Source organism: Orbicella faveolata, unplaced genomic scaffold (genome assembly GCF_042242905.1).
Source record: "Orbicella faveolata isolate gen_17 unplaced genomic scaffold, um_ofav_v1 contig_25, whole genome shotgun sequence".
In the NCBI taxonomy this organism is placed as follows: Eukaryota; Metazoa; Cnidaria; class Anthozoa; order Scleractinia; family Merulinidae; genus Orbicella; species Orbicella faveolata.
This window is the reverse complement of record NW_028301553.1, coordinates 18,350,499-18,372,868: the sequence shown is the minus strand read 5'-3', so window position 1 is coordinate 18,372,868 and position 22,370 is coordinate 18,350,499. Positions and strand designations below refer to the sequence as shown.

At 36.6% G+C, this 22,370-nt stretch overlaps 1 protein-coding gene across 2 annotated transcripts in view; it reads left to right on the top strand.

Annotated features, from left to right (window-relative positions):
• LOC110049637 (ubiquitin carboxyl-terminal hydrolase 9X-like) overlaps positions 1–22,370 on the top strand; it is a 195,556-nt gene that overhangs the window by 90,546 nt on the left and 82,640 nt on the right. For both annotated transcript variants that reach the window (XM_089293533.1, XM_089293532.1), the window contains exons 27-36: positions 1,362–1,490; positions 3,605–3,716; positions 4,626–4,763; positions 5,089–5,209; positions 5,329–5,456; positions 7,651–7,716; positions 12,621–12,712; positions 13,266–13,512; positions 14,495–14,620; positions 18,220–18,276. In XM_089293533.1, coding sequence (XP_089149659.1) covers positions 1,362–1,490; positions 3,605–3,716; positions 4,626–4,763; positions 5,089–5,209; positions 5,329–5,456; positions 7,651–7,716; positions 12,621–12,712; positions 13,266–13,512; positions 14,495–14,620; positions 18,220–18,276 — 1,216 coding nt within the window. The remainder of the gene's footprint in view (positions 1–1,361; positions 1,491–3,604; positions 3,717–4,625; positions 4,764–5,088; positions 5,210–5,328; positions 5,457–7,650; positions 7,717–12,620; positions 12,713–13,265; positions 13,513–14,494; positions 14,621–18,219; positions 18,277–22,370) is intronic.

The following is a 22,370-nucleotide window of genomic DNA, read 5'->3' as shown; positions in this document are numbered from 1 at the left end:
TTATTGACTACATACTCTTCAGAGAGAAAACTATGTAGTCACATCCTATCCATGGCTGTCAGCTGTGAACACTTCAATGGACTTTGCTATTTATGCAGGTATGCGTGTGGCCACATGAAGCAACAACAATCTAAACTTGCAGAATTTTGAATTCATCTTTGTGGCCAAGATTACTTTTGCAAACAAGTAACTTTGAAAATAAAAAATGAAGTTTTCTTAAGGCCAACTCATTGAGTTTCCACTATCAAGAGTCTATTGGCTTCAACAAATACCACATAGAATTCTTGTTCATTCGAGTCAGTCAAAAGAATGTGGTTTCTTTTACGATGTAAACATGTCCTGGCATTCCATCATTGTCACGCAATGACCACTTCTAATTTTGCAGTCCATAATATCGCATGTGCAGCCGTATTTCTTTCACAGTAAAGCATCTTTTTCAAAAATAATGTGTCACTTAATGAGTTTTACATTATTTTATGGAACAACAATGAAAATGTGCCTGGATCCTACGGAAAGGATAAGAGAGCCTGTTGCAAACTCTTCACTCAACTTGGCAGAGATGTTTATGGCTAATTTTTGACAGTCAGTAGTTTACTGTGGGATTGTAGATGAAGCTTGCCATTTGTAAGTAATTCTTTGCTGTTAAAAGTTAAATTAGGAAATGGATGATTTTGTTATTGTTTTATGAACAGGGACTGAGAGCTTGTTCAAAAAAAATGGAAAAGAAAGCGTAATGGCTTTGAACTGCATGTGGGAGTTTTTGTTGTTGTCGATGTCTTGATCGTTTCAGATTGTTTAAAGCTTCGCTATTTTGCTGTGAGCTCTGAATCTTTTTCCATTTAAGCGTTTTGAGCTGTCTGTTCAAAAACCTTGCTTAAATGGTAGACGCTTTGAGCTGTCCATTTGAAAGTTTTGCTTAACTGTTAAATGCTTGGAGCTGTTTGTTTGAAAAGTTTGCTTTTAACATTAAATGTTTTGAGATATCTGTTTGAAAAATTCACCTAACCATTAAACGTTTTTAGTCATCCATTTATAATGTTTCCTGAACCATTTGAATGCTCTATGTAACTGTTAAATTGCTTAAAGAAGCCATTTACTACCTGTGTACAATCGGTTCATTTTCACCCATTTAATGGGTAAGCGTTAGTGTATGTTTTCCATTGAAAGGTCGCAATTATGCTTTAAAACATCAAAATAAATTGAATCCAATTTAATCTAGAGGGGGCTTATATCTGGGGTTGGTTTGGGAGGAGGGGTTATAATTGAAACTAGTATATTGTTTACAGTTACATGAGCCTATAACCAGAGGGGCTTATAAGCAGCAGTTTACAGTAACTGAATCTATCATTTATACTCTGCAGGTCATGTCGTGGTCGACATGTGTCATTGATTGTCAGATTCCCATCTCATGGTCGTCAGGGAGAGGACTTTGAAATTTGGTCACATACCAATGAGTCTGTAGCATCTGTAAGGCGACAGATTATGAGCAGGTATTTTTCGCATTGCTATACACTTGTCTATAAATATTCACCTTGATGTAATCTATTTGAAGCTACTAAGATTTGAACCTGTAGCCCATATCTGATATCAAATTTGGATTCTCTTCTCCAAATCCACTAACAGATAATTTGTAGACTCCTGGAGATTCAGATCCACTGACACATTTGTACCAACATCACACTCTCCTGTGAAACTTGATTTATTTCTTTAAAACAAAAAAATAACTAGTTGAAAGCCCGATGCATTCTTGGGGGGGGGGGGGGGGGGAGGATTTAAGTTCCATTGCGTAGAATTTCGTGATTCTATGATACATTTTTAGCCACAATTTATTGGCTTGAAGATGGTCAATTCAAGACAAGGTGTTCTGAACAGAAAGCACAAAGTTATCAACCTTCAGTTAATTGCAGCAAATATGTAATTCATCAGCTTACATCGATCTATCACATTGAAAAAGTAGGCTAAGAAATAGTACATGGCTTTATAGTTAACATCAATGGATTACCTGAGAGTAGCACTGAACAAGCAGCATTAAAAACAAAAACAAAAAGACAAACAACAACAAGAACAAAGGACAAAAAAGAGATTACAAAATGCAAATCAAGCCACATGTAGATAATTTATTTACTTACTGGTGTTACTAGCTGAGTAAACATTGTACTGATCTGTACTTTCTGTGTCATATTTATAAATAGGTTTTTTGTTCTGATTTCCTTGAATTTCAGGATGTATTTGGTTTTTCTGCAGTCACACAAAAACACTCTTCCATCAATTATAAAGTAATTTAGTAAGTTAATTGAAGGGCATTACTTAGATAAACCAAAGAGAATATTTTGCTAGGAAAAATGAACCGTTGATTTGAAAAAAAGCACCATTAAGATCCAAGAGCATTTCAAAGTTGTCTGGAGTGAAAAAAGCACCATTAAGAGTTAACAAAAAATAACATTTTCTCAAATGATCGTCCAAAACGTTAATATTGCTTTTCCATTAGTGGATAATATTAGGAGGCTGTGCTTTTCCTTCATATAAAAGATTTAGGTGTCAATAAAAAAGTAGAAGTTAATGATGGGAATGTACTTGTGGAACTGCCTTTTGAGTGTCAAATAGCAAATCTTGTGCACTTTTAAAGTGCAAAATTCTTAACAAAAGATGGTCAAATGAAAGAAATGTTAAAGAAACTTTGTTTCAGATTGATTATCATTCAAGATAAAGCCAAGGTTTGCAATAAGAAGCAGACAAACATCCAAAATGTCAAAGACATGCAGTCTTTGCATTCAGCTTGTTCAAGTTATTGCTCACCCTGAAGTGTAATATGAATAATATTTTTGCAGATGGCTTTGCAGTCATTTTATGAGCTGTAGCTTTACCATTCCTTGTAAAATGGAACAACAAAACACCACACAATGTTTAACAGACACTGAAGAGGGAAATTGTGGGGTAGGGAGTCATAAGAAACCTTGCTGGTGAAGAATACCTCAAAATTTTACTTTCATTCAGTGGTCAGAGGTAGAGTTTAATGATCCATAGTCTTTCAACTATACATGTGTATGTTTTGAATTCAGATGACTGATTAAATGCAAATTTGAGGACTTCAGAAGGCAAAATGGTAAATGCACAACATTGCTTGAAAGTTGGATTCAATTTTTGAGTCCAAAAGAGAAAATTTTCTGTGTTTTCTGTGAACACACGACATAATTATATACAAGCAGTCATATGACAACCAAAACTTTTTAGCTTGATGTGCTGCCAAAGTTTCTTAGATACGGGTGCCCTGCTCACATGCCTTTGACACACAGCAGCTTGGCCATTATTCCAAATGATGCTTAAGTTTGCCAATTGCTTTATGAAGCAAGTGTCATGGAACTGTGACAACCACATGGTACGTATGTCTGTACATGTCTAAATATGTATAGTCATTATGCCCCTGTGGCTGGAATCCCTGAAAAATTGGAGTTGTCCAGGAGGGATGTGCATGTAATGTCACACATAATCTGACTTGATTTTGACTCTACTGCTACCTGCTGGCCATAGCTAAATCTTCCAACTGCTTTGACTGTTGGACATGTAACAGCATGGCTAATTTATTTTGTTGATACTGTTTCAACAGATTTAAGGGGTCACTACAGGCAGCCAGACTTGATTTGTATGTTAATGGAGAAATCCTTTGTCCTTCTGATGATAAGAGGCTTATTTCACAAGTGCCACTAAGAGACAGGACAGTAAGTATTAGAGGATTTTCACTTCCCAGCAGTGATTGATTGCTTACTTCACATGATGTTTTGGTAACAGATTCAAGTTGTCAGCTAATGCCAAAATACAGAACTGGATCTTCACAGGGAAAAAATATTAATCATTCAAAGGAGAATCATTAATGAAATGAAAAGCAGCAAACCCATCAAAGTAAATTAAATTTATTTATTTAACTTCCCCTAACTAAAATACTTAACTTATTTACATAAAAATTCATTAGGCAGGGATACCGCTACATTGTAGCCAATTGCAGTGGATCCCTCGGTACTGATGAGAATTAAACTAAAGCTACTCATATATAAACAAGAAGAATCAAAAGGAAGCAGAACAGAAGTTCAAATTGCTAGAAACAGGATGACAGCAGGCACCAAATAGTCCTCGCTATGTTGCACCTGGGACAGATTGTTCTCCAGGTTCTTAAATCGTCAGCGTCTTGCAGATCTGAACAGTTGATATTTTTTTTGTGAACGGATTGCAGCAGCCATTCGAAGGGCTGAGCATTTTTACCAAACAGATAACCTCTGCCATTTGAACAGGTGAATATTTTTTCGAACAGATAGCAACAACCATTCAAATGGCTGATTTTGTTTTCAAATGGATAACCTCAGCCATTTGAATGGATAAATGTTTTTCCAAACAGATAGCAACAGCCATTCGAACAGCTGAATATTTTTCTGAACGGTAGCCCCAACCGTTCGAACAGCATCCTATTGATCTTAATCGTATGACAAACAGATCACAAATGGATGACCAACAGCAAACGAAGGATTTTAAGCCGTTCGAACTGTTAACACACTTTTTCGCGTGAGAGGTCACACATTGTACAGCTCTACCTAGGTAGTGCTATTCTTAAGTTATTTTTTGGTGTTTTTCTCCAGTTAATAACAGCCAAGATTGGAACGCTGAATAATTCCATGCCATCATCACCTGACTCATCATCAGACTCATCAGGGGGCTCCACACCTGCTGCCCTAGATGGACCAAACTTGGAAGCTGAGAACTGCCTTCCAGGCGTGGTAAGAGCAGTTGTAATATACTCCACAAAACATCTTGTTTCTGACTGGCCACTGGAAACAATTGGAGTCCGGAAACAATCCGACTCTTTTCTCTCATTGCATAAGTTGTGGTGTGCAATTGCTGAGCTACATGTGGTTGAGTAAGGAAGTGAATAAAGTACTTTGTGCTAACACCATAGTTTGTACGTGTGCCAAGCAGTGCATCCTTTAATGTACAGTAGTATGTAAAAGTAATGCAGGTGAAATTCACAGAAAGTCATGTATTTTTCTCCAGAAATGTTGAAACAAGTAGTCATTGGGCAATGTTTGTTTTTGTTTTGGCTAGATGTTGTCCAAACGACACAGTTTTATGCAGTACCTTATAGATCTTGCGGATCAAGGTATTACTCATAACATTCCTGATTTAAGAGAAAGAGTTCAACAGCTACTGAACCTAATACCATCAGGTAAGAATCCTTTTTGGCTATTCATGTACAGTGTTTTCAGGGGTTCATTTTGTCATAAATTATAATTGGCCACTAATTTTACAGGTACATACTGTACTTAAGTGTCATTTGTTTTATAGATACTGAAACTGTAGGGAATATCAAGAACATCTGCCAAACGTCTTCAGAAAACAGCTCAAAAACACCATCTTTACTGGATGCTATGTTTTTTACATCCTCCTCAACTCAAGTTCTTTATAACTTAGAGGTAAAAGTCAGCAATTGCACTGAGATTGAATGTGGTTATTAAAGCGAAAGGTTAATTGAATGGTTTGGTCAAAAATCGTGCTAAGTGATGATTTTGTGTGAATTTTTTTTTTTCTGAATTTTTTTTTGCCTGAATTTCTGCATGTTGTTTCAATTTGACAGAAAAACATTGTCCTGCATTTTGGTTGCTAGGTTTTACTTTGTTTTTGAGACATAACATATACAAAAAAATTGGCTTTTCCTGACAGTGTCTTTAGGTGTTTATTTGTTGTCACGTCATCATGCGACTGCAAAAACATATTTTCTCTTAACAAACAGCTAACGTTGTGGTGAGTGCAAAGATGTTGATTTACTTAACAAACAGTAAAATGCGACCTTACACAGGAAAACATATGCTAATGCTTATCTGTTAAACGGATGAAACCATTTGTCATGCATTTGTCATCCATTAAAACGCTTAGTAAAAACCATTTTAAGAGTTCACCAACCCATTTAACGCTAATATGTTACTGTTTAAATATTTAACTAAACTGTTAAGAAATTTTCCCGATCCAGTAAACGGCAAGGTCTATCTGTTTTACAAAATTTTACCATCCAGTAAACGGCAAGCCTTAGCCGTTGCTTAAAATTTACCATCTATAAAAATGGCAAACTCTATCTGTAAGGGACCGTAAAGTGTCCATTAAAACAGCAGGCCATATCTGTTTGGAAAATTTTGTCATCGGTTAAAATGGCTTGCTCTAACCATTAGAACCTTAGCTAGCATCCATCGAAATGGTGGAAGTCCATAAAGATAAGATTAAGAAACACCAGGAAACATAAGCTTATCATATCCATTTATTGTCGCTCATTCGCTTCCGTTCCATTGAAGTAGTGGACTATGAGACTGTTCAGGCAAACTCAATCTGTTATTGACTTCAAACTCTTAGAAGAGAAACTACATACTCACATCCTATCCATGGCTGTCAGCTATGAAAACTTCAATTGAATTTACTATGTGTGCACGCACAGCGGCCACAGCCACATGAGGCGACAACATTTTAAGGTTGCACAAGGTCTTCTTGTTCATTCAAGTCAGTCAAAAGAACAGTTTGATCCTGATGTTAAACACTTTGCCTAATGTTTGAAACAGTTTTCATGATGTGCTTATATAATAAACAGATGACAAACAGATAACAAACAGAAAAGGGCTAGTGTACATTTTCCTGTGTAATGTTATAAGTTTAAAATCAGTTCTCGCTTTGCAAACTTTGACGTTGGTAATGTTTGGCAAATGGGCCCAAGCGCAGATATTCCTCCAACGTGCAAACGAGTGAAGCAAGTCCAGGTCAGTGTTTAAAATATAATTTGCAGTCAATTTACCAAGAATGAAGCCCTTCATTTGAGACAGTCTGTCTGTTTCCTGCTCAACACATAAACTCTTAGAGATACGTCCAGGAAAAAACGAGTTTATTACATACGTTATGTTACAGGTATTATAACATCATACTTTATTACCTTGTTTGTTTGGTTGTGGTGTTTGTAGTTATTTCTGTCTTATTCATTTTACCTTGGTATAAAGTTTCTTGTACTGTCATGAACAAAAGCTACAGTTGGACCATGTGGCCAACACAAGGGTCCCAATAGGTCAATGTTTTTAGGTGTTTGGGTTTGGGAAGGTTGAAGCTCTGACCATGTTAGAAGCATAAAGGGTATTTTTCTCAGCTGCCAGGAGATGAATATCTGCCCAATATCCATCCTTCTTCTTACCTTGATTTCCTGAAGGTGCAATTGTATTTCAGCCCTTTTCCATCAATCAACAGATGATTTGTTTGATTTCTGTCCCTCACATTCAGAGATCAGAACACTGTGACCATCAAACCCTTAGAGGAGCTATAAAACCTGCAGTCATTTAGAAATTGAAGTACAGGCTGCTGTTAGATGGTTGTAGATAACCTTAATAACAATTAAACAGCAGATAATATAGATCAAGAGTTAGTCATGAATCCATAGAAAGAATGTACAACATTTCAGTTCTGCCTATTTGAACATCCTCAAATGGTTCCAGTTTGTTAGATATACAATCAGGACATAAATAACCTCTCAAGCATCCATTCTCCCCCCCCCCCCCCCCTGAAAGCTAATCTTAATGGAGGAGGTGGCATTACTGTAACTATTTTAACCTTCATGTTGCATTATCCTTGTTATGTTTTCAGATTGTCTATTCCCTTCTAATGCCTACTGCTTCACCAAATCAAGATCATCAAACTCTAGAATTTCAGGTACATTTCAACCTCTTGATGTTTGCAATATAAAATTATAATTCCCAGGAGTTGCAAAAGTAAATCAACAGGACTTCCATTTGGCCTGAACAAAATGTGCAGGATTGTATATGTTTACACAGACAAAACTTCTTTTCTTCCACGGTGAAGCTCAATACTAGTTATAAATGTGATCTTTAACTGAACTAGTGAGATAATCTCAGATAGTGCACAGTGCAATTGATATCTCTGGCACAGTAGTCCCATAAGTACTCACCCCTGCTGAGTTCACTGCTGGTTTGTATCTACCTTGGTAGTCTGCTAGGACTTTTCCCCTTAGCAGTGTGTGTTTCAAGGTGGTATTTTCATTCAAGGTCCAAGAATCATGCACAATTACTGTTTGTCACGACAGCTTTTAAATTTTGCTCTGGTGTTTTATGATGATTTTTGTTCATTTAAATTCAATAATGCATTGAACAAACATGATAACTTAGCTCTTCAAGGCAACTTTTTAACTTGATACTTTTGTTTTCGTCACAAAGGTATGTAACATGAAACCCTTGTTTTGTCCAAAACACAGAAGATGTGCTTTTTTGAGGGGGATAAATGAAAGAAAGTTAGATGTCTGACAAAGAAATGGAAGAGAAACAATTGTGTTTTTTCAAAATTTTCTTATCACTGATGAACAAGAACTAATTTAATTATCAGAAAGTCATGGAATACCACTTTCTTTTTCTGTTGCCACCTTTGTTGTTAACAATAAAACAATTCAAAATTAATACACAACAATCTTGACTGATACTACTGAGAAGCATTTCAACAAGAAGTATTGAAGGTAAACAGCGCTACTTGGACGATATTATCCTGCATCAGTGAACAAGTCTCCTCAAAGACTGGTTAAATTAATTTGCGCTTTCGTAAGGTGCCATGGAGTCTGCAGCAATGTTTGAGCACTTTACTGGTTTCTTTTGTCACAAATTTACAATTTGCAGAATATTAAAGCCACTAACTCGAGAACTTTTTGGTCTCTCTAACAGACACAATTAAGGCAAGAAATAAACAGGCCACTAAGGAGAAGCTATATGTTTCCCTTCTTTTTTTAAACCCTGATAAACATACCATTGTAGTTTGAAAACAGCAGATGATATTTGTTGAACCGACCTGTGGGTAATTCTAAAAGATCCATTTCACTTTTTCATTAAAAAGGGACAAGTGGCACTACCTGACATCACATGACATATTAAAAACTGCATGGAAACATACTATATAACACTAACAATGCCAGAATGCGTGCCTCTTACATGTTGGGCTCTACCGTGAGGAAAACCACTCAACATTTGTGTGTGGTCCCGTATGCAATGTATGTAACTCTTCTGCACAAGCGTTTAGAGCAAATTGGTTCTGTTCTAGAGAGAATAGTACCACGAGGAGAGCAAGGGGCTACTTGAGAGATGGAACATGTTTTATGTAGGGTACACATACACCTGTATCTTTCCCACCTCATCCTCACCACTACCGTGCCTCTAGACTAATTAATTAATTGAAATTAATTAATTAAACAAACATTAAAGTTTACACCTTAGCGCCATAGGGCCATAGGGCCGTAGCGCCATAGCACCTTAGTGCCTAAGCAGCAGGCAGCCCCCAAAACCATCCCAATAGTGCGCTAAAAATGGTGTTCTAGGATAACTGCTCATTCATATTCATGAAAGTAAATGGAGATTGTTGTGTTGATTACCCTACAAATATTTTTGCACATTACCTCACAATACCCCCTTTTTACAGTTTCCAGTGGCATATTGGATTAGAAACCACACACACACACACACGATGACAATGCTCTGTATGACTTGTCAAACATTCAAAACAGCGAAAAGCAGAGGAAAAGTAACCTTCAGAATGTGAATTCAACTAACTCTTCCTACAAAAATGCTCTAAAAATACAGAAAATTAGATCAGAAAATTACTTAATCAGAAAATTAAGATCAGTGCTGAAAATTGCATGGCTGGCTGACATTCAAAGGCTCACAGTGAAAGATTTAGGCAAAATCTTGAGATGCTACTCAGAGTCTACCCAGACACTGACTCGCTGTAGTTCAAAGTGGAACAAGAAGATCTGTTAGATCTTATAACCGCGCTTTTAAAATTTAACTGTTTTCTTAGCACTACAGTCGCAACGCAGTGTACATTCCAAAGCAATCCTTGATGATTCATTGATTACTGTAGACACCGCATTACATGATCAACACAAACTGTATTATTGCACCATCAGTCGTAACCGGTGTGAAATCTCCGATGACGTAATAGTCTTAATCTGGAACTTTCTCCGGGATACGTATGGGCATGAAGATACGAACACTATTAACAACAGCTTTCTTTCTTAAAAATCATGATTAAATTAAATTGTTTTTTCTCTTGAGTAAAGGGCTAGCAAAGAAGTCACACAAGTCACATAATTCAAGAATTGCATTATTCACAACTATCTTTAGTACGGTGGTTATTTCCCTACCAATGACGTAATCCTTGCATGTTCTGACAAGTTCGTTGCTTGGCTTGCAAATGTTTAATTTTCCTTCCGATCTATGAACTCGCTGCGATGAAACAGCCAAAGAATTTACTTCATTTGCCTAAAACCACAAGAAATACTCGCAAAATTACAAATAAATTAATGAACGTCGCTTCTGGCGAAATAAACTTGCAAAATAAACACGATCTTATTTGTCACGTAGCGAAAGTGAAAGCTGCAACGTCAACGCATTCCATGGCTGACGTAATACCTTTTTTAGCGTGTTTATTATTCCCTTTAAATCCAACGCTTTGATAAAACGAAAAGAAAATATTTTTTTTCCACAAAAAAGAAAACAATATCCGTAAAATTGTCCGTGTATTTATGTTTTAACAGCTTCTGTCGCGAAAACATCACACGTTGCGTGGCTCAAAATTTGGCCGAGCGGAGGTCTGTGTCTGGTCACCACCAAAAAAATAAGTAAACAAGAAGATCTGTTAGATCTTATAACCGCGCTTTTAAAATTTAACTGTTTTCTTAGTACTACAGTCGCAACGCAATGCATATTCCAAAGCAATCTTTGATGATTCATTGATTACTGTAGACATCACCGTACTTGATCAACACAAACTCTATTATCGCACCATCAGTTGTAGCCGTTGTGACATCTCCAATGACGTAATAGTCTTAATCTGGAACTTTCTTCGGGATATGTATGGGCATGAAGATACGAACACTATTACAAACCGCTTTCTTTCTTTAAAGTCACGATTAAATTTAATTGTTTTTTTCCCTTGAGTTAAGGGTTAGCAAAGAAGTCACACGAGTCACATAATTCAAGAATTGCGTTATCTACGGCTATCTTTAGTACGGTGGTTATTTCCCTATCAATGATGTAATCTTTGCACGTTCTGACATGTTCTTTGCTTGGCTTGCAAATATTTAATTTTCCTTCCGATCTATGAACTCGCTGCGATGAAACAGCCAAAGAATTTACTTCATTTGCCTAAAACCACAAGAAATATTAGCAAAATTACAAATAAATTAATGAACGTCGCTTCTGGCGAAATAAACTTGCAAAGTAAACACAATCTTATCTATCACGTAGCGAAAGTGAAAGCTGCAACGTCAACGCATTCCATGGCTGACGTAATACCTTTTTTTAGCGTATTTATTATACCCTTTAAATCCAACGCTTTGATAAAACGAAAAGAAAATATATTTTATCCACAAAAAAGAAAACAATATCCGTAAAATTGTCCGTTTATTTATGTTTTAACAGCTTCTGGCGGAAAAACATCACACGTTGCGTGACTCAAAGTTTGGCCGAGCAGAGGTCTGCGTCTGGTCACCGACAAAAAAAAAAATAAATAAACCACGGGTAAACCTAAAACCGCGCTCGGCCCATGGCCGCGCGGTTAATAAATAAACCCCGGGTAAACCTAGAACCATGCTCGGCCCATGGCCGCGCAGTTAATTAATAACAGTAAACGTCTTTCTTTTAGTCTTCTCAGGACTCTAATTATCTAGTAATAAATAAATAAATAAATAAATATACATTTATATAGCGCCATTTTCCACCAATTGTCCATGGCGCTTTACAATACTTTAAAATTAAAATCCTAACTCTTTAAAAACCTAAAATCCTAAATCCTAAAAGTTAAAATCCTAAGAATTAAACACGCTATATAATACAATTAGGCTACAAATAACAAGTAAAAACTACAAATCAAATGCACGCTTAAAAAGATAAGTCTTAAGATTAGCCTTAAAAACTGCCTCTGATGATGAAAGTCTGATCTGGAGGGGTAGTTTATTCCAGAGCCTTGGTGCCGCCACGGAAAAAGCCCTTTCACCATACGTTTTAAGATTGGCTCTAGGCTCATCAAGCAACCTGTTGTTTGAAGATCGTAGTGTCCGACCAGAAATGTTAAATCGCAGTAGGTCTCTAATGTAATCAGGGGCCAGTCCATTCAGAGCTTTGTAAGTTAACAACAATATTTTGAAAATAATCCTAAAATGAAGTGGCAACCAATGTAAGCTCCTTAGTATTGGGGTGATGTGTTCCTGCCTTCTAGTCAAGGTAACAAGGCGAGCTGCTGAGTTCTGTACAAGCTGAAGTCTATTAATCAGATACTTTGGGAGACCGTACAGTAGGGCGTTACAATAGTCCAAACGCGATGTTATGTAAGCATGTCGTTATGTAATGTCTCAAAATCTCCCTATGAAAATTCAGGAAAAACAAGAAAATGCCGTCTTTTTAAGACAAGATGCAACAGCTGCACACTGATGGCTGGTATTGTGTGATAGCTCAGACAATTAGATGCTCTCATTTGCAAGTAGAATTATCAGTAAAATGGGTACCGTGATCTAATTTAATTTGTTGATAATAATTTCTACCATGTTGTTGTTGTTGAAGGTTCACTTTTTAAAATGCGGTGGCATTGAGTGTGTCCTTAACATGCTGACAAGGACAGATTTCCTTCAACATGCTGATGCAATAACGAAAAGGTGAAGTGTTACTAGCATAGTCAACTTATATGACATATTAACTGTGAATTTATTCATGGTAAATTCATGAGAATTTAAAAGGATTTTAATGGCATTTTCATGGAAAAATTGAGGGATTTTTCACGGCATGTAACCCCTGAGAAAATCGTGAAAAAAACATGAAAAAACCCATAGGATTCAGAGCCACCTTAAATTTTCAAAACTTTAAAGGTGGCTCTGAAGCCTATGCACAGATTTCTTTAACACTTTGCTGAGACTTCGTCTTATCATGCTTATTAAAATTTGATAATGTAAAAGAATTTCACTGATCCATTTTTTAATTATAAGCCCCTAAAGCTGTAATTAAGGGTGTTATTAGCAGGTCATACTGTTGCTATGGTAACCTATTGCATCACAAAAGTGATAACAATGTGTTCACCAATGATTGGGCAGTTTTTTAATATCATGATTGTAACATCAAGTGTTAAAGAGTGGTTATAATGAGCCATCAAAATCTAAGTGCTGGAAACGGTTTTTTTTTTACAATTAATTGTTGTCTTTTACCATCATGTAGGGGGGCATTTTATACACTCCTTAAAATGTCCAAGTTGTTACTGACAGTGGTTGGCTATGCACAAGTAACAGTTGTTGCAGAGGCCATTCAACCATCTGACCCATCTTGTTCACCACCTCCAATCTCGGCTAGTGCACACAATGCCGCAGTTATTCTACAGCAAGCTTTACAGTACATTCCTAACCCTGGCACGGAATGTATGGTACGGAACATGGCCGTCAGACTTGCAGGACATTTGAGTAGCCTGGTAAGCTTTTTGAATAATACCCTGTTTACCTGGTTGAACATCTCTTACCACAGAGTGTTGAGTTTAGTACGAAATTTGGCATTTGCAGTGTAAAAGCCAATTTGTACAGCAGCTGAATGGTAGGGAGCTGTTTGTTAAGGTCCAATTACGTTCGATGAAATGAAGAATACAGTCCTAATGCAGACTGGATTGAAATTTTATGGGAAAACCAGCTGGCTAGCCAGTGGATTTGGCCTCCCTGCAGCAGGGTTGAAAGCAAATGACATCATCCCAAAGCACCTGTATGCAAGACTGTTTTAGCTTGTTTTGGTTTCTCAATCTTTCACTGGTGTATAGTTTTGATTCTGGACCGTGCAAATCAGCACAAATGTGGAATGTTTGGTCGCGATGCGAGATGGTGTGCTTTTTTTTATATAACTAGGACAATTATTTATTCTTGCCAGCTTTCTTGCTTGTTTGTTCAGTCAATGGGCTGTAATGTTTTTGTGGGTTAACTGCACAGACCAGTGCATAAAGCTGCTACAGGATACGTTTAAGAGAGTGGTGGCCCTAATTGCTAACCAAAATCACAAACTTTGTCCTTGAGAATGTAATACTCAACTGTTAAAAAGTAGGAGAATAGGAATCTCAAAGGCAATGAAGTAATCTTTGGTATTTGGAGTAGTTTTATTCTGTAACTTTAATCGTCTTTTTCTTCCCCAAATTATTTCAAATTGGATGTATACTGTTTGAGCAGATTTGGTATAAATATCTCACGTAACCTGGTACTTTTTTCATTTGACCAGCATCCCATCCAGGCGGGAGTAGAAATACTACTAGTTACTTCATGGTACAGAAACCAGCACAAGCTTGGACATATGGACCAGTTGACCAGACACAGACTTCACCTTACCTTAGTTTTGAAACTTCTATAAAAATAAGGCATCCCTTATTTTTCTCACAGGTTTCCCTTTGTGATTACTACAAATTGTGCATTTTGCAGGTTTCGGGGCCTTTGCCAGATTTGACTGCCATTAAGTCTGTGCAGCGGTTGTCGTGGGCTGCAGGTGTGGGGATGTTACACCTCATGCAGTCAACAAATGAAGAAATACACAAAGTTTATGAAAAGGTGCGCACTTCATAAAACCATACCAGATTATACAATGATCATTGCTTTTGAAAGTTTGGTGACTCCTAAAAGACTCCTAAAAGAGCCGTTTTTGTTCATAAGTGTAAGCTTACATTTCTTGCTGTTAAACAGCATCAAGCCTGCGTTAAAGAATCTTTTAACTGTTTTAAGGTCGTATTTTTGGGGCAGCTAAACATCACTCTGCAGGGAATCTCTATTCCCCAAACCAACTACTTACCAATTAGACTACCCAGCCAATCTGCAAACATAGTAAAACCAAAACCAAAGTAGGTGTCATTACCTAATTACTTTTGATGCTCTTCCAAAATTTTCAAAAAATCTGTTCTTGACCTGCTCAGACAAAGTATGTGCCATACTGTCCAGTTCTTCCTGTCTACATGTAACAATTTAAGCTGAGGGAGTCCAAAAAATACAATTCAACTTTTTACCAAGTTTCAAAAAGCCTCTCTGATCTCTGAAAAATTTCATGTGGTTCTGAACCTGTGCACACAAATTGTAGAATAAAATAATAATAATAATAAAATAGTTAAATCTTGACATTTTAATTACAATTCCTTAATAAAAAAAATAGGTCCACAATGCATACATGTGTGGCTTACGAAATTGAGCTGCTTTGATGGGAAGCTGACAAAATATCAGTGTCAGCTCTCCTATAGACCCTATAATAGGCCTATTCATGAATGGATGGCCGCTAATTAAAAATTCTTTTGTAAGTATTAAAATTAGCCCAACTAACCTCATTTTTGAGTTGATAATTCAAAAAGTTTTTACTCTCAAACAAGGTTTGTTGGGCTAATTTAAATGCATACAAAAGAATTTTAAATTGACAGCCATTTATGAATAGAGTCTATTGAGTTTCATTAGTAGAGCTCAAGATTTTTGTAATGATTACAAAACATACTTACCTTATTGTTACTTATTTTCGTGGGTAGCGAAAATGGAACTGGCATATTTCGCGGGACTTAATTTTCGCGATTTGGCCAAAAAAATATTTTAAAAGGAACTAAATTTCGCGAAAGTTGCCAGGAGACTGATCTACAATATAACAAATGGATAGTCTCATAATTGTCATAGCTGATTTTAATTTTTCATAGCAATAGTTTTCAATCACACCCAACAAAACCATATTAAAAAACGAAACTGAAAATGGTTTGAAATGTTCCTTTGCAACAAAGCAGAGCTGTTTGCTACTGTCTATATATTTGCGCTTATAGATGAAGGACACTGTCAATTTCTTCAAACGGATCCTCGGGAGGAAGAGCTGTCTCGCCATTAACTACCCCAGCAACTCCTGCCTTTTCCCATCCATTGGTGACGTAATGCTTTCCCTCACAGCTCGTATTAAATTTCATGATTTTTTGAAGATCGCGAAAATCGCGAAAATTAAGTCCCATGAAAGTTAGTAACAATAAGGTATGTTGACAAATTTTAAGCATAATTTCTGTTATTCATAATTATTTCAAGTTTTGATTTCAATTTGTTTAAATCTCTCATTTCTAGAAGCAAAATTTAAACTCTATATCACCAGCCAACATGCGTGTTAGAAATACACCTTATTCCAAAATGGCTGCCATTTTAGTATTCTTTTGTTTACATGAAAATGAGCCGTTGTTGCCTCGTTTAAGGGAAAATGCCCTCACCCACTGACGTGAAATCAATATTTTACAGTTTCTTAAGTGAAAAAAAAAAAAAAACGTCTCTGCGGTTGGGTGCTGACCTGAAAGCAAATACATATAAACTCCTAAACAGGCATGCCACCAGGTAAAACCAAGCTTTTTGCATACATTATGTCTCAAAAATGAAGCAAAATTCGGCAAAAAAAAAAATACAGCACATTATTTAACACACCTAAGCAAAACAGCATACAAAATTTGGAGTGTTTTCGACAAAGTTCACTTTTGACCAAAATTCTGAACACCCTCAGGCAATCACTTAAGAACACATTAACTGATCCTTTTTAGCCATTGCTAAGGAAAAGGTATTGTTTTATAACCTTGTCATGCTGATTTAAGTAAGTTCAAATCAATTATATCTGTTTTGACTTTTTCGTGATCCGTAACGCCAAGATTTTTCTTGTATGTTCGAGGATAGAAGTTTGGTTTCGACTTAATTGCCCGCTTTAGTGCCACAACAGCGTATTTCACAGATTTCTTAAAAACTAGCCTGTGTACAGCCATCCTCTCCCCTCAAAAAAATCAGGGAACGGTACGTCTGTGTAGCGGCATTGCTAATTGTGTTCCAGATTTATTTTGCGTAAATTAAAATTAGCATAAACTCCTATGGTTTGTGACATTTGTGCATTTGCTGGTCTCTTTTGATTTTCGGTCTCGCACATGTTTATGAAGAGCAGTATATGCAGTAGAGTGGAACCATTTGACTGTGCTGTAGTAATTTTTTTTAGAGATTATAGGGCGGTATGTTTTCCTCTGTTACCTGCATGTCACTTTGTAGGGTTTGACACTTCTGTAATTTGTCATGTACTTATAATTTGTTTCGGCTCAATTCTGTTGCAAAATAAGATTTAAGCTCTTTAAGTATTGGCTCTGGGGGGCAAAGTTTGAAATTTTCAATGAGCTTGTTACTTATGTGCACTCTATATTGTGACACCAGGCCAGCTGTTCGATTAGAACAGTTTGCAAGTACAGTATGTCCTATCATGGTTATCATTATTTATCTTCATCGAGGTTTGTCGGAGATAGCTGTAGCTATACTTTGAGAAAGCTATATGTTTGTGAAGAGACTTAATGTTTCTTACATCAATTTGATCAAGCGTTTGTTTCTTGGGCTTGATGTTTAGGTTTATACCTCCTTTGCTCATTCTGGCACCACACTAATCAAATGTATTTTTTTATGTGCAAGTCTGTTGAACGTTCTGCGTGTTGTCCATGCCATTGTTTGGCTTTGTTCAGGCAAGACCATGGTTTTGATCCTCCATGTGGATCTCATCAGTTGCTGGTATTTAAGAGGCTGTCTCTGTCTCTGTCTCAATTTCCCATCAAAAATAATTTGCCTAAAACGTTGGCAACTGAAAAACTTTACCCAGGAAAAAGTAAATTAAAACAGATTTTGTTTGATTCTAAATGATTTTCCAGTTGCATTAGGAGCCATTAAATATTTGGTCTCTTCAAAGTCTGTTGTGATGTCTCCAAAAGCATAAAATTAGCATTTTTCATGATGCTGTAAAATATTTGATTCACAACATCTAGTAATGAATTTTATGTCAATTTACTCGTAAACCTTTCCAGTTTTCCAATATACTAACAAAGCTTAAGTCATGGAATTATCAAACAAGAAATGTCACAGAGCAAAAGAGCCCATTTAATTAAGAAAAAAATGTTATTTTTAGTAATACAATAAAGAGTGATGTGCAGGAAGGCACAAAAATTTCTCCAGTTATTTGCCTTTATCACCTAAATCTCTTGTTGTTATCACATACATGGATAATTTTGAATGGCGAATAGTTTCAAGAAATAACATAATTGGGGGAGAGAGATTTAATCAAATTGTTAACATTGGCTGTTGTTGTGAATAATCTTTTGTATCCTAATGACTGATTTTTTTTCTTAACATTGTTACAGCCAACCACAAAAGGTCTTGAAAGTGATGACATACAGGTTGCCAGAGAAGCACTTGAAGTGAGTCCATTGTACTGTGAAACCTTATTATTAGTAGCGGTGCCTTCACTAAGTTTTCAGCTAATATGTCAAACATGAGAGGCAGTGTTTCCTCGGGATATCCAAACACCGAGAAGAGAGTTGGAAAAACAACGTGCAGCAGAGTATTTTTGACAAAATTTGAGGTATTAGGATAGTTAATGAAACACTGTCTCGAGTGTTTGAAATATCTTCTCAATAGAAACTAAAACTAAAAACAAACAAGGGAAATAATATCAAAAAATCTGTGCTAATTATGATCAGATATTCAAACACCATCACTGTCATGATTTCCTTTGTTTAAACTTCATGAATTATTAATGAGTTTGAGAAGTACAAGGCGAAATAAGCAGGCATGGTAGGGACTGCTACCCAACCGCTGGAGCCTGGAACTTTTGGGAGGTCTCTGGACTTGTGGAATAAATTATGGTAAAAAAGCTACAAATGTTGTTGAGTTGAAGTATTGGGTACAGTAATCTTGGTCCTTTGAGAACAGATAAAACAAGCGAATCAAAGAAGTACATGTGGTGTGATATTTGGTATGGATTTGGCCAAAGCGATCAGCAGTGGTGGACGCACTATGAATTCAGCTCACACAAGCCAAACAGTTAGTACTAACATTATTAGTTTAAAAAACAAATGTGCTGCAATCAAAAAAAGAATAACTAACACTCTGAAGAAAGTAGATTCAACCATTGGACAATGTGGATGGAAAGCTACCATTTGTGGCTTTGTAAATGATCTGCAAGAATATCTCATCAAAGTGAAAGAGCTTTATGATGAACTTGTCTCTGTAATTCCTGAGAACAAACACTGAACCACTCTAAATTGGTATGGGGAACAGTTCAAAAGAGTTCAAGACACTAAATTGGAGGCTAACACACACCTTGATGAAAGAGCAGAAGAAAGTTCTAGCAGATTAAGCTCGGTTAAATTAAGCTTAAGTAAATTTCTATCATGGTGAGATGCTCCCAAGCAGCCAATATTCAAGCAATAATGACCTCAAAGGAAATTAAGGGATTACTGGTCCCCTGGCCACCAGGGAGTCTTGCCACCAAGGAACTCCCCACCAAGAAACCACCTCGCCACCAACGAATTTGCCACCAAGAAACCACCTCGCCACCAAGCAAAGTCTCCTCACCACCAATAATCTAATAACAGTAAACCACAAGCCAAAGAGACTGAAATTCATATAACTCAACAAACTCACACTGTTTGTGTTGAATGATGTGGGAACCAGCAGTAGCCATAAGAGATCAGTTTACTTTGTATAATAGCTTAGTTGTGTCTCATTTTTGAAACAACCCGAAAAAAAGCTAACAAGGCAATGTGCTGTCCATTTCAACGATGCAAGAGACTACTGCACAATCATAACAAGAAAGTAACAAAACAGGAAGCTTGCTTGCTTGTTAGTAAAGAATTGGTTCATGCTTAGCGTGTGCATATCGAGTTATGGATGCATGTGGGAAGTTTAGATAGCACAAAAGAAGTGTAAGAGTTGCTTGAGGTGATAGCCAAGAGCAACTCTAGCTTCTTGAGTGCTCTCCGAACTTCCCAAGTGTGCATAACTCGATATACGCACAGCTAAAAGCATTTATAACATGACAACGACAACTTGGGCGCTAAAACATGTTTTATTTGTGATTGACCACAAAGTTCTCACAGTGCACAGTGGAGGAAAATGAAGGTCATTAGGATCCTAACATGCCACAATCAGTTGAGAAACAGATGAAAGAAAATGCTTAATCTGGTTTCTAAAATGGTCAATGAAAAATGCACTTCTTCAAATTAAGTATTATAATGAAAACAAAGTCAAAAATACTCAATGAAAATGTAACTTATTGATACTTAATTTCGCAAATTTGGCGAGACAGTATCTCACTGGGTTTTATTTTCGTGAGTTCAACAGGCAAATGTGAAATCAAAGGCCCCTTGGGCTCCCTCATGTCATCATTTGTTGTGTATTGAATCCATAATCAAAGGGCTAGTCGGTCACCCAGATTTGCTTTTAAGTTTTTGTCAATGCTAGATGCAGTCCATACAGTACTTTACTAGGCAGCTGTCTCCCACCTTATACAACTTTGAATTGGTGAAATGTATCCTGTCTAATTTGCTGATGCCTGATTGCTTATCTTAGTGGAGTAAGGTACTGCAAAACAAGTGCCTTGCTCCATAACACAACATAAAGGCTCTGTCCAGAGCTCCAAGTGCTTGGTCTATAGTCCAGTGCATTAACAATTAGGTCAGAAATGCTGTCATTATAGCAAATTCAGTAAACTTGCAAGTGGGTTTGAAAGGAATATGCATCTCATGGTATTCTTATCTGAAAACATAACTTGTGAATATTGCAAACTAAATCCGATTTTGAGACCACATTGCACTAGTTGGGAGAAAATGTATTCTCACATAGGGGTGATTTGCGTAATGTGGTGAACTCTATCATAAAGCTACAATGGGCTACAAAAGTGTTGAGGCAGTTTGCTATTTTGGAGTACCTAGGGTGAATCCCCCCCCCCCCAACTCTACAGTACTACCCCTTCCCCCCCCAGTAATGTTGGATTTGTGACTGTGTTGTGACTGTGTTCATTTACGCTACAAATGCCACAGTACTGAAGAGCAAACATGTGCGGCGTCATCTTTCCTGCGTGTCTCTAACTCCTCCAGCTCACTCTGACACTTCTTTGATAAGTGCGTTGTTTGTTTGTTTTATCGATACAACATTTACTTTTCGTGGGAACAGCTTCCTACTGGCTAGCGATGGCATAACGCTTCTAATCGATAATAAAATTTATTTTCATCGTTCCAATATGTATATATCATTGGGGCGTTCTTTACTTTGTTCAGCAGATTTAGTGGGCAATCCTGTCGTATTATTGTGAGATGTCACACATCAACATCAAAGATGTTCTTATTAAAATTTGACTCATTTTGACAGGTGAACAAATGGATTTTAAATTTGTGTCTTCTTGAGAAGTCGCTCGAGCATGACATCAGGCAGTGAGAGCGAGAATGCAATTTAAAAGTTTTGTTTTCTTTTTCTCTTTTTTTAAACTCTTTTCAGCGATTTTTTCAAAGGTAAATACTACTTTTAAACCATTTCAAAGGTTAAAGACATTAATCTTCTTTCATTGCGCTGTCTCTAGTGAACAGAAAATGTTCACCTCTTTTGGTGTATTGTGTTACATTGCAAACTTCAAAGGGGCTGAATTGCAATTTTCTGGAATTTTGAGTGACGTTTATGCAAAATTGCTATTAGATCCCATGAAAATGAAACCATAAACGTAAATTTCAATGACTGAACTGTCTTTAGCTAGAATATCAGACAATTTGAAGCTCCACCGGTCAGCATTTTTTCTCACTGAATTTGCATAATTTTTTAGTTTTGTTTTAATTTAAAAAGTGTGTCAACTCAATTGAGACTCAGTTCGCTCAGTAAAACCAAGAAATTCATGATAATAATCACTAGTTCTTGATTAAGGAAGAATCGATGTATACATTTAAAGTTGAGAACGTTTCACAGAGATGTATACATCTATGTAAGCTTAAGTGTAAAATTTTGGATCATGGTGAAGTGAAATCTGAGCTTTCAGTACGATGACAGTTTTGTGTGAATTTCTGCCTTTATGTTACGGTAGATATTTCAAAAAACTAACTTGATTTGCTTCAGTTACTTACCTAGGCCTTCAATCTGGCAAAGTATGAGTAAAATCGATTTTCTGACCCTGGCCACATTTCTAGAATTTCCTTTGATTTTTACTGACATTCACTTTAAATGATGATTAAAAACTGGATCACTGGATAATGCAATTCGAGAATTTTCAACATGGGTTATGAACCATTATACCATGCTCTACAAATAATTATGGTAAGCATACAAGTGTTTTTTTTGGGCATTTTTATTTTAGTCTTGTTTTCTGTATTTTGGGGGTGTTCTTCAATAAGACAATTATGTGACTTACTCTTGTTGTATAAATTATTATAGCCATCTTGTTGGATGATTATAGCCAACTCAGCGCTATGCACCTCATTGGTTATCTATCATCTCATATCCAACGCACACTCATAGAATAATTGTT